Raw genomic sequence first — 15,276 nt, 5'->3', positions numbered from 1 at the left:
TATATACTACTACTATATATATATATATATATATATATATATATATATATATATATATATATATATATATATATTCCTATTTATATATTTATTAATCAATTTATTTATTTACTTATTTAAATATCAACCACAGGAAAGCATTCAGAACGAACTAAATCATTAAAATCGAATGTTAGACTGGAAGAAGAGGCGTCTTCGGCGGAGCTATCAAAGTTCAAGGACAATACAGATCTCAATGATTTGTTTTGTGATAAAGATTCCGGGAGAAAGGAAGATGACGAGTATGTTTGTGTTTCTTCTGATGAGAAAATTGGGCATACTGGAAGAGAATTTTATTTTTACTCCAAACAACTGCGACGACAGAATTTCTCAACATAAAACTAAAGGCTAAATTAAAGTTGGCGACTTAAACCTTCTCTGGATTTCGAACCCGTTTACTAACAATCTTGTGACCATTTAATATTTAAGATAGTGAAGAAAATTTCTTGCGCCTTTGCTGATTGATGGAGCTTTTAACAGTGAAGTTATTAGTGAGAAATCCGGACTGCTAAATTAATCAATTGAGCGCACTAAAACTTCATTCAAAGGTTCTTATCGAACCATGAATATATATGAGATTCAATATTTTTTTCCTGTTTTTGATAAGTCGAAATTGTATCATCTTTTGAACAACTTCGTTCATTGTATTCCACTTTTCTTTAACTTCGAACTCGTTGAAGGAAAAATCAAATTATCATTATATTTTACCTTTAACTTCTATAAAAAATGAGTAAAAAAAACTTTTTTCACTCATTTTTTAAAATATTTGATATTTTTCAACATTTTTTTTTTCAATGTTTTACATAGGTATGATGAGACTGTTCCGATTCTTTTAAATCTTTTCTCGAACAAAGAGACTGCGACACCTGTATTGTTCGATCCGCGAATAATGCCGGAATCACCCACTCCAGTAAGAAATTTATTGGTTTTTCTTCAACCTTAATATTTCGTAAAATTTAATCTTGGAAGTTATAGATTTAGAAAATTGGTATGATTTATTGTGTCTGCGCGTTAAACGTTACCAACTATTAGCGCTATAGTTATGGTTCATTTTTTGTCGACAACTCTGTTAATATCCACACAAGATGAATTAAGAGATGACTGACAAAATATCAAAGGTAAAGTTGCTCAGGGGAAAAGAATGGAAATCCGCAGAAACTCTAATAGTTGCCATGACTCATCAGGAAGCTTAAAAACGGTGATACTTATTCTGTAGGCCATAGATTTAAAAATAACTTTTGACCTATCGGGGATTTTTTATCACCACTTTTTTTAGTTAATCATAAATGCCATATAAGTTACAAGGAATTGAGTTCAAGGAAATTAATCGTTTTCTTTAGCTGAGTAATAAAAATACGAAATTTTTTGGTGGATACTAATGGATGCTAATAGCACCGATTGATCATAGGTTGCGATGAACTGTTTAAAAAAAATCCAATTAGCGTTCAAAAAATTTAAAATGACTGTAAAAATAAAATAAAAAGGGAAATAAGAAGAGCGGAACTATATTAACAATTTCGTATTATTATATAGGATTCAGTATATCAACTTAAGAAAGCATCACCGACACAGACATCGATCGAGAACACATAAATCTTGTGTATCGAACGAAGTCGGTTAGGTAAGCCTTTCTCTTCTGCAGTGATTGCCTTTTCCTGTAAATTTTCGGGATCGTGTAGCGCTTTTTTATGTTTGCTTATGGATTACACTCCTAAAGCAACAATTAGAAATTCCAGGAAGAAGTTAGAAAAAGTATTAGCTTTCACAGTTGGAAACATTCCTTTCTGATTGTCGAATTACCCAGCTTTACATTTTTCCTAGATTTTTGGAATGCACATATTCTGTAGATATGAATTATGTATGCTTTACGATCAAAAGTCGAAGCTGAACTGCCTACTGACTATCGAACAGACGAAAGAATGCGGAATTTGAGCGTTAAATATGGATGAAAGAAATATTTACTTTACTGATGTTATAGTCTCATTTTCTTGGTTGGTTCGAAGTTTAAAAAATTGCAAACTACTGCATGGACCTTTTACTCCACATGGAAAGATATACTTTTTCTTCCTCCGAAGTCCATTACTACAGCCTTTTTTAATTACTTATTTGTTTGTACTCGATGGAACAGTGGGCACGTAAAATTTCTAAATTTGCTAATTAGATTATCTTACGCCGTGCTGTTCCGGAAACAAGAAACTAATGAAATAACTTTCCTAAATCTTTTCTAATTTTTCCCAAGGGAGGTAGGTCAGGTTTGATCATAGTTACAGTTAAGAGCTGCGTCAGTGGCTTTTCTCGCACATTCACCTGTAATGTTCTGAATTAATCTATGATGGATAGGGATGAAGATGTTACCCATGATTTTGAACTCTTTTTGAGCTCTGGGGGAAAAATTTCAAGTTTTGTTTTCAACGAGTTGTTAGGATAATTCGGAAGTGGCATTTGGCTATCCAGGAGGACATGTTAGCTCATTCTGAAATGCTGATTTAGAAAGAGAAAAGGAAGAGAAGTTAGTATGTTGCAGAATATCAGGTGGCATACAAATAACTTATACATTTTTGATTGTTGTTTGTTTTACTTCGTATGAATAAAAATTGCTCGTTTTTGTTACATTCACGGAAAAGGAGGAGGAGACTGGTTGTACTTTGAGGTGGAACCTGTGTATTTCCATTTTGAAATAGGTCAAGTTGGAATACGAAGAATTTCATTTCGTGGCTTCATTAACTGGCAATTTGAATTTGATATTTCTAGTCACAAACTACATTCAGAGAAAGAGTGTAACGGTAGTAAATGAAGTGGTGGTTTTGATCTGTTGGAACCCACCTCACGTTAAACTCAGGTACTCTCTCAAGTTTTTCAAATCAGGAAGGATGGTTCACGGTTCGCTGTCACTTCTAATTCTGGCATGCATATATGTAACTGTCATGTTTCTGTATGTGATTATGTTGTGATTCTGTATGTTCCTGATAGATCAGCAAACCGGCTGTACTTATCAGCTTTGCCGATGGCCAGTATATCATCGGCATCATTCTCAAGCTGTCGTTCAATGGGTAAGTTTTGAAGTATATCAAGTGAAGCAGGTCAAGGGATATCCTCAATCTTCTCTTATTGTCAATATGCTGTTAGTTACGTTTACGTTCATTTGCTGAAGTACTTATTAATTACTATATTACCGACACCATACTTTATGCATCTACCAACTGTTTACTGTCAAGTAATAATAAGTAATGAAATGTATGAAAATTACCTGAAAAGCATCTCTGAAGCAGATGAGAGTCATTGGTCAGGTTGGTTATTTTGAACACAACAAATGGGATACTAAGTCAATATATTCCTGCAAATGCCGAGCTGTCTACATGCGTTTCAATCTTCTATATGCTGATGTCATAGATTTCATTTTTGGATTTTGCTTCATCTTTAAGTCTGAAACCTCACGATTTCAAGAAACTTCTTCGCTCCATAAATTAGTTGTTGTTACTAGTAATTATCGAATGTTTCATTATATCTTTTCAAACTTCGTTGATTAGTTTGTAGAACCGTCCATGAAGCATCCGATAAATACCACTTTCTCTTATAGCCGGGAGGATTGTGGCACAATAATTTTAGAATTTACTAGCTCTCAAGTATGAATCATTATTGCAGTATTTATTAACATAGTACTTAACGAATTATATATCGAGCTTAGGCCATAGAATAAATGAAGAAGCTAAGTGATGAAGAACCGTGAAGGTAAGTAACCTTGGAACGCTGATAATGTGACTCTTTTTGGTTGCTCAAGTGCAGTATAAAAAATTTTGAGCTCGCTGTGTATTCGTCTAAGAACGTGAGATCGAAATTCCACATCACAAATCAAGCCGTTCACTTTACGCATTCTCTTTCAACTTCCGTGTAAATGGTGGTAAACATGATGAACCGATGCACTACTTGGATACGTCACTCTTCCATTCTTTTTCGTACAGCTTTTCGATCGACTTATCCTTAAGCCTCGCTCTTTTATGCCTTTTCCTTTTATGATTTGAAGGTAAGCTTTGCTTTATTGACTTTTAAATGATGTTTCCATTCATGATGGAAACTTAAGTCCGGATTTAAGCGGTTTCCATTCCCAAAATACCAGATATGATTATCAGGTTATTTTTACGGAAATACTGAAAGCCATGTCAAGGTTGAAGTGATAGACCGTAGTATTGCACAGATCTTATAAAAATGTTTTTTCATAATATCCCCACATTTAATCGTAATATAAATGTGCACATGTAGGCAATGTTGCGGACATCTTTGGAAAGCTTACAAATAAGCCTTCTTATACTCCCAAGACAGCGATGGAAAAATTCGATCCTTTTCCCTTGGCCTTGAGGCAGTAGATTGCACATGACTGCACGGTTTGCACATTCCCACTCACATTCACATAGAACATAAACAAATAGTATAGAATGGCCAAACAATTCTATCAGCATATTGCACTCTCGACCCCCTCTTCCAGGCCTAACAATGCTTGGCGTCTATTTCTGACTAAAAGATTAACGACCACCCTTTTGCAAGACAGATGCATTTTCCTGGATTCAATCGAATCAATTGCAAATATCTGTTCTCGTCGTCACTATTACATGCATACATACATGCATACATGCATACATACATACATACATGCGTACATACATACATACATACATACATACATACATACATACATACATACATACATACATACATACATACATACATATATACATACACACCATGCACGCACACATACACACGAATACACGCACATATTAAGCAAAGCCTTGTTAGATGCCAAAAACAGTGGATGAGCTACTTGGAGCTATTGTCATATTTGCATCTTCAATATATATTTGTAGTTTTATTTTAAGGGATTTCCCGAAATTATACTTATCTTTAGTCATTTCCTTATCATTTCTTGACCATAGCAGTCTTTTCGTTATGATTATGAATATCGGTTATTGATTTTCGTGAAGATTCATTTTTCATAGAAACATTCAGTTCTCATTCCAATATTACTTTTCTCTTAGTCTGGTTTCCCAAGAAAAAAAGGCATTTGAAGGAAGAAAAAGATTTTTCCCGAATGAGGCTTTCCGGAAAGGAACAAGGATGCCTGAAGAGGAAATCAAGAGGAAGCCTTTTATCTCTCTCTCTTTCTCTCTTGTTGTTGCCTATCATCATGCTCAGTTGTTACTTCTAAGATACTTAGTTACAAGAGAAGAAATGCATCATCGCACCTTTCTAAATATGAATTCGCCTATACCATTTCGCTATACATGATCTTACTTCTTCAACGAAACTGATGGACTTTAAATTTTCACTCATCTTATCACTTCATCCAATTCATTCATTAATGATTTTTTCAGGTCTTAAATTTTAATATATTTGGAAATGCGTGACAATTTAATAATAATTTATAATAGTTTTTGATTTTTATCTATTGTGAGTTATTAATTGATGTTGAATTTTTTTTTTTTTTTAGAAATTGGTTATTGCAGCGTTTTACAAAGTTTCCCCTAAAATCTATGCTTAAATTTTGCTCTTTTCTGCTGTAGAAGAGTGCTGCAGAAGAAGCAGAAAATTTCTAGAAAATTGATGGAAATATGAGAGATGTTTTATGTATTTTAGTAAAGGTACGCCATCAATGTTATAAAGTTTTTCTCTCAATAAATTGTTGAAAACCATCGAATTTCGCATGCAAATAAATGTTTGTTACACAATGGGATGAGGAAATGTGCGAAAAATTGATAGAATTCTAGAAGTAATACTAAAAAACTCAATGATTTCATACAAATCATGACCTTGGAAGATATCTAGTATAAACATCCTCTAACGTGTTCTTCTATCGAAGAACTGGATGTCATTTTTTGTCACAAAGCAGATCGTGATGATGCAGTAATTTGAAATAACAGCCACAAAGGAGCTGTTGTAATAAGTTGGATGAACCAATAAGTTATCCAATGATATAGATATATGCAAAGCATCTGATCTTTTTGACTAATCTAACCACGATCCTTTCATCCTTGCTTGTTCAGTTTGCATTGTAAAGCTGTAAGCCGGAGGACGCTTTTTCTTCAATGTACTTTTTCATATTTCCGTATGACGTGTGAATCGGTAAGTCTGCACGGAAGTCAAGTTTAGTAGATCGAAGCGATTCAACAAATTGATAGATATACACAGCGAAGTGCGATACAGTAGCATCACCGATGATATTATCAATTCAATATAGGGAATTATTCCCATACATTTCTTTCTTGAATTTTGCATTCATTTTTGGAACGCACCGGGGAATGTGGCATTCCTGTAGAAACACAACGCTCAAAAGAAGATAATAATAGGATCATCGATTTTAGGCATAAGCTCATAAGGATTTATGATTAAGCAATTCGATTATCTAATGGTATTGTATACATCTATTCTGAATCATTTTTGGCAGTGAGATAAATGTGTAATTAAAGCGCCGTTTGATGAAATGTGCAAATGGAGGTTTAGCTATTCCATTTTCAGTTAACTAATTCAAGTTTTGGTTAATTTTTTCCTTTTTTATTCCAGGTACTTGTGGCTTAACATGGACACAATCTCAACACCCAGTTTCTAAAAACTTATTAAATCTTGAAAATTCGTGAAACAAATAAATATGATTAACAATTAAGGCATTATAAGCAGAAATATCCTCATGGGAATTTTGGAGCGAGGAAAGGAAGTGCAAGTTGGATAGATTCAGATTTCTGCTCGTCTCTTTTCCCTTTTCAGACATAATATCATTTGTTAGGTGATAATCAGCTTATCAATGTGGTAGTTTGTGTATATCTGTGTTAGTGAATTTTTTCTATTTGTTTCTTTAAGTTATACATATGTTGGATGAATCATGAGGTTACAGAAAATTCTTGGAATTTTTGGTAAAAAATTCAAAGCTTGTTTATTGAGGAGCAGTATTTTTTACATTTCTCTTGTTTTCTTTCCCTTTCTTTCCCGTGGCTTTCTTGTGGAATTTATCCAAAACTGGAGCTATTTGCAGATATAGATAATTTGTTGACGATGCATAATTAGTAATAATGAAAACAAATATTACTTCATAATTGTTTGAAGTAGTTATGATGATATGATGGCTGTATAGTCATCCTCCTACAGCACCCTTCACTTCCTCACTTCCCGTTCCATTGAACTCACTCTATTCGGATTTCTCTGAGACTGCTTTAGTCATTTTTATGCTTTAATTTGAAACATATTACAAATAGGAAATGCAACTCATAAAATGGTCATTTATTGCAGTATCTGAGGGTTTCAAAGAAAGAACTGATGATTGGAGGAAAAGTTTCTGGACCTAAATCGATGGTTTCCAGTTTTTTTAACTAAATTTTAGTTTGTACAGGATATTTATCATTCCTGTGTTTATTATATTTAAATTTTTTTCATATAAATTTTAGCTTGTAGAGAATATTTATCATTCATGCGTAATTAATTAGAATACATTTTTCATTTCGATATTCTGAATTAATTTCCTCAAGAAACAACATGTTTAATTTGTATCCGAATTCCTCCTCTCTTGGTTGTCTCCTTCATCCTTTCTGGCTTTTTACACTTTATCAACTATTGACTCTGTGTTGCCGTATGTATGTTCGTTTGTAAATCTGTGTAATTGGTAATTTGTTTTCATTAAAGAACGCAATATAATAATTTTGTATCGCGATAAGATTCGATAAAATTTCCAGTGGTAATTGGAAAATTAAGTTAATTTTAGTATTTGAAGTACGAAAATAGCGACAAAAACGACAACGGTTACCTTGGAGGAACAACAGCAACAGCCCCGGCAACTGATTTCCTCAAGTAACGATACAGCAGTTGCCGGTGGGTGTTTGGATGCCACCACTACAAGTATCGTCACCTCATCATCCATAACACCCATCGACCCACAACCATTTTTCCACTTATCATTATCTCCAAAGGACAAATTCAAACTTGCCGTTGTAAGTACATCTTCCAACTCAGTTGCATGCTGTTAAAATTGCGCAAGTTTCGGCACTACTTTCCGGCTCCTCCATGAGGATTTTACTGACCGAAACACTGAATTCATGTGGTGTAATAATTTCAACAGTGTTTAAAAAAAAATTGGAAAAAACTTGTTATTTTTCAGGGTAACTCTGGCGATGGTTTCTCGAAACGTCAGTCCCGTCGTACGGTGACGGTGTTGGATGGTAGCTGTCGAGTGAACTCTGCAGAAAATGATCGCTATCAACTATCCAGACAAGATGCTTCTGTTAGTCATGCTCGACGAAGCCCGTTGGGAAGGTTGTTGATTCTCTTCCAGATTTTTAACCTTCCAGTAGCAGTTATCATAGCAGTCCGATTGTTCTGACTTCAACTTTGTTAATTTTTAAAGTAACTTCAAATTAAGACCCCTATTTCGTTTACAGATTTTATACCTTATCAGTGATGTAATAGATGTGGAAGGTATTGGTCTTCAGCGAATCTTCTAGGTATTCATCCTAGACACTTTACTAGGCCTTCTGGGTATTCATCCCAGACAATTTACATTTTTTGCGTCACGTATCTGCACTTTCAAATCCACTAGCATGAGCTTGAAACCTTTAGTTGTACATAGTAAATATATATATATATATATACTCATTCATCCGTTAAATTTGACGGACTTTGCTTTTTTAAAAGTCGATGGATAACATTTAAGATGTTTTGCTCGCGAAATTGAGTTTTTTATTTTTGTGTGGACAGTCCATCACATGGAGTATGGCAGCTGAAAAGTGGTAGTTTCTTTGTATTTTCAGGGCGGATTTTATATTTTCATGCGATACAATTACATCAATTTTTAAGCAGCAATATTGGAACTTAAAAGTGATTAATGTTGAGATTCTAAATTTTGTTCGTGTAAAACTTTTGTATATTCGAAATCAAGACGCAGTGGAATCAGGCGGTAATTTGTTGCTTCTTCAGTTAAACTGCTTTGGATGGAAAATGATTGATGATTGCCTTGATACGTTTCGTCTTTAGTCTTCTTTCTTGGTTTCCCGTCAATGTAAGCATATTCCGATCTGTCTGGAGCATACGACGACGACGATGGTTTTCCCCTTGGTCTGTGATACTGGATGTTTCATTCTGTGTCTCTGCAAGCACTTCTTTGAACGTTTCCTCTAGCACTGCGAGTACTTTCTTCGGTTTAATGTTCTGCAGATACACTGGATTTGTTACGTTGAATGTTGCCGTTTGCTTATTGAACAACGATTGAGTTGGTAATACCATCGCTGTAGTACAACCGCAGTAGCAAGACAACGCAAAGTAAAACATCTTTAGCGCAGTTTGAATAGAACTGGACCCATAAGAAGCGCGCATTTTTGATGAAGATGATAAACCGCACTGATTTACCGTCATCATTAACCATTATTTTATAGTTTTAATTTAGTTGTTTCCTAATCTTCATCCATATCCTTGCATATACTTTGAAACGCCACATATTTCATGATAGGCTTTTTCTCCTTTTTATGTCTTATATGTTGACGATATTAATACTTGCATTGAGACGACAAATACAGCTAACGTTAAGTATTTGATTATGAAAGAAACATTTTTCAGTATTGTTTGAACAGGGTAGGAATGTTGTGTGGAACAGTGATGGGTTTGTTTCATTCTGTACCTCTGGAAGCACTTTTCTGAACGTTTCCTCTAATACTATGAGCACTTTCTTCGATTTAATGTTCTGCAGATTTGTTTGTCGATTTGTTTGATCAATTTGTTTGTCTAGTCTGATGATGACGTCTGTTAGTTTATTGCTTGTTTGCTTCTAAAACTTGTCAGCTAAATCATTCCCACTCTTCCTCTGTTTACAACTTTTTCGGTAAAATATCGATTTAAGATCCATTATCGATTTTTAACATTTCACTAAATGTGACAACTTGACGATTCATTGCTCCTCTTGCATTACAGCATTGTTCTTTGGAAGCTTCCTGTCCCCTAATAAGAATTTGTATTTTATACCTGTTTCTCTCACACCTCCTATTTTCTCTTTTTTTCTTTGCCTTTCCACCATAGTATAATTTAAATAGAAGCCTGTGTCCTAGAGGATATAAAAGGAAGTTATGGTAGTTAATATTTATGATTTCTTTATTGTTATGAGTTTTTACCTTTTTTTGAATTTGATTGTTGTTTTTTTTCTTTTATGGTTCCTTTTTTTATATATTTGATTTCTTTGTCTTTTTCTTTGCAGGATTTTTATGATGGTAAGATTAGTTCTTACGAGTACAGCAGGTTTGAGGTTTTGACAAGGGTTCATATTAATTTTAGTTTAATTTTTCTTCTATTATTTTTATGTTTGTTGTTTTTGAATCAGAGGTTGTCATTTTTGTTGTTTTAGTTTACGGAACTTTTTATAATTTCCTTTCTTTTTTCTTTGTTTTTATATTATTACAAGTTTTTATGTGGAATGGTTTTTTGGCAAGTTGATTTGCTTTTTCCGAGCTTTCAGTATAATTGAATATTAAAATCAAGTGTTTGGGGCATTTGGATTGTTTCAGCTTTGTTTTGTGAAGATTTAGTATATTTTGTATAATTCGTCATCTGCGATTAGGTTTTATGTCTTCTTTTGACCTTTTAGTTTTTTTTTAATTTACGACTAGAGGGTTGATAGGTCTTTTTTATTGTTTGTTTGATATGTACTTTTTTTTATTTTTTTGGCTTTGTTAATTGTGATACCATATGAAAGTGGATTATAATTTTGGATATAGTGATTTTTTAATGTAGTCGTTATTTATAATTTTGAGGTTTGTTTGTTTGTTTTTGTTCATTTCTTTTATGATTTTTTTGTATGGCTCTTTTTATATGGTTGGAGTTTTTTGTTTATTTTATTTTATTTTATTTTTTTTTTCTTTTTTTGTTGTTTGTTTCAAGTATAGGGGGGTTGATTTTGTTTAGTGATAAGTTATTTTGGTTTTGATTTTTCGAGATCTTTTAGGTGTTAGTAGTTTTTTTTTGGTTTTGTTTTATAATTATATTAAAAAACGTAGCACAGGAGGTCCATTCTGGGTTGAAATATAATGTATCATTTCTTAGGAATGGTTGCAATCAAAATATTGGCATTTCTCACTTGACAGGAGCGATCGGATCACAGAATTTGTCATAGAATCCGTCCCTTCAGTGAGTAGACTTAAAATTCTTCTGCAGAGCTCAAATTACTGCGGATGCACTTCTCAAAATTAATTAGAATTCGAAATAATTTTGGTCAGGAATTACTTAAAAGGGGCGACAGCTGTTGAGATCTCTTAATTGCAGAATTTCTGAATACCTATCTTGTGCTACTTAGAGATGAATTGGAACTGGACAGTGTTTCCAAGCTTACCTGATCTGGATATACTTTTAGGAAGAAACTCTGTTTCTTTATAGATACTTCCGGTAAAGTCATGTTTTCTGCTCGTTTTCTGATTGACATGAACCACATTTCATCAGTGCTATCCAGCTGTGATGGTATCCACAATTTGTAAGAGGTCTTTGGTTCCGTAAGGGAATTTGGTAATTCTAAATATGAAAGAAGCAGAGTTTAGTTTTTTTTGGAAATGCAAGCATATGAAATACAATCTTTGTGCAACGGCTCTCCATGTATATATTCAGCTTTGATACCCTTAGAATCACCTTCTTAGTTTTCTTTTAATCATTCATTATTTTTTTGTTCACTTCATTCTTTCTTTCATTCACCTCCAAACTATGCTGGCCGGGTTTTTTGTTCAGGTTTGTCTTACATCGAAAATTGAAGATACAGATGAAGACGATCAAAACATTTGATCCGTCTCTCTTTCCAACCAAATCTTTCTCAGTGGTATCTCCCGCAACACCAATCTCTCTACAACGTAGAAATAGTCTCTTCATTTTCTGATTTTCTAATAAGATTTTCTGGCAAATTTTCTAGCAGATTGCTTCCAGAGCGTGAATGGACTGGAAAAAAAACAAGCATCGAAACATATAAAGAGAATTTTTAAAGTAATTTTTGTAAAGTTTGCCTTCGAAATAAGACCAGTTCTGGTCATTTACTGCCATTTATGAAACACTGTATCAGGCGCTCTTTGCCAGCTTCTAAGACGGAACTTCTAATACTGTCAGTCTTTCATCTACTAGTCAATTTTCATTGTTTAAAAAATAGGCTCCAGATACAGGTTGTGTGCATAGGCTTTAGATACAGTTGTGTGTGCAGGTATAACTCTTGGTCTTAAGACAACTCAGATGATTTATGGTTTCAGAGTCTTCTGTGAGGGCTTTGACTTTTGTTGAAAAAGAAAATGAGATATTTATTTTCCATTTTTCATCGCGAAGGTAGCACTCGTGGGTAGAAAGATTTAGAAGAAATGTAAATTTTTATAGGAAATGAAAAGTATATAGACGAAACTGGGATACATTCTCTTCTGCAATTTGTATTTCCCCATCCATTCCTTTTCATCTTAAAAATGGCTAAATGTTTTTGATCCATGCGGTTTAGTCTTTGAGTCTTTGATGCATGCGATTTAGTAAGATTCAGATACAGCATAGTTAGTTAAAATAGACGTAATTGCCGAAGGGATGGTATGTATCGTATCAAAAGACGTAATTGCCGAAGGGATGGTATGTATCGTATCAAAATATGAAGTTGATTTAAGTTAATATATCAGTTGCCGTTGCAGCAATATATTCTCATAAATTGATTAGGATATTTTACACATTATTATATTATTTATGAATTGGCCATCCATTTATATAAACAAAAGAAATCGGCAGTTATTGAACTCCATTTCATCATTTTCCAGTGATTCATTTTATGCTGCATGGAATTCATTAAAAAAAGTAATATAACTGAATGTAAACCTATTAGTTGCGATCTGTGGTTCAGTCTCCTAATGTTTGCGAGAAATGGAGAGAACTAAAAGAAAGGACTGGTAGTGTTGCAGTTTCCACTGCATGATTTCAAAATAGTCATCACTACCGCCACTGACATCATCATTTACAATCTTTCAGTTTCATCTGTCGTTGGAGAGCTGTATTTTTCTGCTTTTTTTTCGATTTTCATCAGTACCTTTCCATTTTTCCACTCTCCCGAATGTTTTCCTGTTCGTTTCGAATTTGTTTCATTGTTTAAGTTTTCCTGTAATCTGTGAGATGTCAGCTCTTCCGTTGCTACTATAATGATTCAAAGGAAGAGATGCTTTTTGTATTTTGATTTCATCAGGATAACCTTGTTGGAATAACTCTTTTTTTAAAAATAATCTTCCCTTTTCTTCAAGCATGATTTAGACTAGATAAAATGCTTACAAGTAAATCAAACAGATAACGATGCATCACATCTTTAAGATAAGATACCTTAAGAAAACTAAGTTGCACAAGTATCGGCCCCTTTAAATTTATAAAAATAACAGTTCTTCGCGCAGGGACTACTTAGAACAGGCTCATAAACGAATAGCAGCGATGGTAGCAGTTTCGTAAATAGTATCACTTTTTGATCCTTAGTATATAAAATTGCTTGAGAATTTTTCCCTTTTCTCAATTCAGATTAATTTTCAAAATTTTAAGTTCTTTCTATAGGTTCCCCAATAGTTTCAGTTTCTTGTTGCTGTGGGATATTGATCACTTTTATCTTTCCAAACACCATTTTTTTCCCCTGATTCCATCCTTCTGTTAAAAAAAAAAAGTTCTCGTAATCATGCTAACGTAATGATTACCATATCTACGGTAGATATGGTAATCAGTCTAGACGCCAGTCTAGATCTCAATCTAGATAAATTGGCCAAAACCATCCTTATCTTTATTTGCATCTTTCTGTCAACGATCGTATGAGTTCAATCTATCCATTTATTCGACAAATTCGTTATGAAGGCTTTGGTTACTTAATACTGTTGTTATTACATTAACAATCGTTGTTACTACTACAACAAGAAAAACTTATTTTACTGTTATTACTTGGGCTATCTCAACAGTGAGCAGAAACAACAAAAGTTATGAGTGATCGGATCTATGGTTTAGTTGGAACGCATTATTGTTCAGATGATCGGTTCTCATCAGCATCTAAAATAACACCATCTTCTGACGATGAAAACCGACAGCAGCAAAAGATGGCAGATCGCTTTCATAGCGTGAATGAACTGGAAAAAGAAACAAGCATCGAAACATTGTAAGAGTTTCGTTTATCTGGAAGTTAGGCAAGGTGTCCATTCGTCTTTATTCATTAACTTTATTAGATGTGAAAGACTAAGTTATAGAAGGGATCCTGTATCGGCTATTGTTTTATCGAAATTAGCGAGAATAGTTGGTGGAGATAGGAATGATAGTATTGATATATCCATGATAGTAAGCATTGGTAAAGTTAGAGATATTATCGTAATATATCCTTGATTACATGAACTGTTAGCAGAAATAATTAGTTCCTGACCAATCTGCAATAAAATAAAACAGTAATTTGGAATTCCAGAAGACCGCATCTGCAAGTTTTTACTTGATAGAAGCTGCCAATGGAAGCTCCATTACTTGTAACATAATCTCAATGTCTTAGATTACTTTCTTCCTGATTCTAAGGAAAACTGCATGAAGTCATTATTCACCTCTCTTCAAGGAAAAGATTTTTGTGGAAAATAGTACAATTTTCCTAAAAAATAATTCCAATAGGTTGCTGAAGTGAGGTGAGACATTGCTACAAATAATTAAAAGCTTCTTATTTTGAGCCAGTAATTTAGAGTTGCTTCAGTTTAGAGATTGTTTAGTGGTCAATTATTCATCAGAAACAGTACAGTCTTTGACAAATGTTGTTGACTTGTGGGAAAGAAAGTGGTCGGTCTGTTTCACTACTTTTTGACCATTGTTTAAAAACTCTGTTCTAATTTTCTATTCTTAATCAGGAGCTATTAGATAGCCAAATTCCCAGGAGTGTAAAGAGCTATGAACTTGTCAATCAGTTTAGGTCTTCTTATGTGTGGAACGATATTTTAACTGTTTGTATTTCGTAATTTCGGGGCATTGTTCGATTACTTATACTGCGAAATTAAGTACTCCCGATCTATGCTTAATCTTGGATATCATTCAAGACCAGTTCCAAATGTGACACTTCTCATGGCCACTGGCTCATTTATTGGTTTTCTCTTGTTCTACTTGTAATACAGTTTACACGGATGTTCATTTGACATCCATTAAAGCGACTCATGTGTCTTTAATTTGTAATTCATCGATTTATCTGCATGTGATAGTGTCTAACGAATTTCCATATGTTAATGAACATTCCAA

At 33.7% G+C, this 15,276-nt stretch overlaps 6 protein-coding genes across 6 annotated transcripts in view; 4 read left to right on the top strand and 2 right to left on the bottom strand.

Moving 5' to 3' along the window:
• Positions 1 to 2,233, top strand: part of LOAG_17269 (hypothetical protein) — a 6,834-nt gene extending 4,601 nt beyond the window's left edge. Inside the window, exons 14-17 of the mRNA XM_020449929.1 lie at positions 134 to 281; positions 847 to 949; positions 1,573 to 1,660; positions 1,861 to 2,233. Of these exons, the coding sequence (XP_020306479.1) occupies positions 134 to 281; positions 847 to 949; positions 1,573 to 1,632 (311 nt within the window). The 3' untranslated portion in view covers positions 1,633 to 1,660; positions 1,861 to 2,233. The remainder of the gene's footprint in view (positions 1 to 133; positions 282 to 846; positions 950 to 1,572; positions 1,661 to 1,860) is intronic.
• A 2,236-nt stretch (positions 2,234 to 4,469) lies between these two features.
• On the top strand, positions 4,470 to 4,850 carry LOAG_07341 (hypothetical protein; the record flags this gene model as incomplete). Its single annotated transcript, XM_003142874.1, has 1 exon — positions 4,470 to 4,850. The coding sequence occupies one exon, from the start codon at positions 4,470 to 4,472 to the stop codon at positions 4,848 to 4,850; it is 381 nt and encodes a 126-aa protein (XP_003142922.1).
• A 2,800-nt stretch (positions 4,851 to 7,650) lies between these two features.
• On the top strand, positions 7,651 to 8,395 carry LOAG_07340 (hypothetical protein; the record flags this gene model as incomplete). The annotated part of the gene is made up of 3 exons (XM_003142873.2): positions 7,651 to 7,664; positions 7,790 to 8,006; positions 8,174 to 8,395. 3 exons carry the CDS (start codon positions 7,651 to 7,653, stop codon positions 8,393 to 8,395), a joined length of 453 nt encoding a protein of 150 aa, XP_003142921.2.
• A 593-nt stretch (positions 8,396 to 8,988) lies between these two features.
• LOAG_07339 (hypothetical protein) lies at positions 8,989 to 9,423 on the bottom strand (the record flags this gene model as incomplete). Its single annotated transcript, XM_003142872.1, has 1 exon — positions 8,989 to 9,423. One exon carries the CDS (start codon positions 9,421 to 9,423, stop codon positions 8,989 to 8,991), a length of 435 nt encoding a protein of 144 aa, XP_003142920.1.
• Positions 9,424 to 11,191: 1,768 nt separating this feature from the next.
• LOAG_07338 (hypothetical protein) lies at positions 11,192 to 11,907 on the bottom strand (the record flags this gene model as incomplete). Its single annotated transcript, XM_003142871.1, has 3 exons — positions 11,192 to 11,233; positions 11,384 to 11,559; positions 11,745 to 11,907. 3 exons carry the CDS (start codon positions 11,905 to 11,907, stop codon positions 11,192 to 11,194), a joined length of 381 nt encoding a protein of 126 aa, XP_003142919.1.
• A 2,064-nt stretch (positions 11,908 to 13,971) lies between these two features.
• The window catches only part of LOAG_17268 (hypothetical protein), a 6,977-nt gene continuing 5,672 nt past the window's right edge, over positions 13,972 to 15,276 (top strand). Inside the window, exon 1 of the mRNA XM_020449928.1 lies at positions 13,972 to 14,173. Coding sequence (XP_020306478.1) covers positions 14,001 to 14,173 — 173 coding nt within the window. The 5' untranslated portion in view covers positions 13,972 to 14,000. The remainder of the gene's footprint in view (positions 14,174 to 15,276) is intronic.

This window comes from Loa loa, assembly GCF_000183805.2.
Source record: "Loa loa unplaced genomic scaffold supercont3.55, whole genome shotgun sequence".
Taxonomy (NCBI): Eukaryota; Metazoa; Nematoda; class Chromadorea; order Rhabditida; family Onchocercidae; genus Loa; species Loa loa.
The sequence above is the reverse complement of the archived record's forward strand: the minus strand, read 5'-3'. Positions and strand labels throughout refer to the sequence as shown.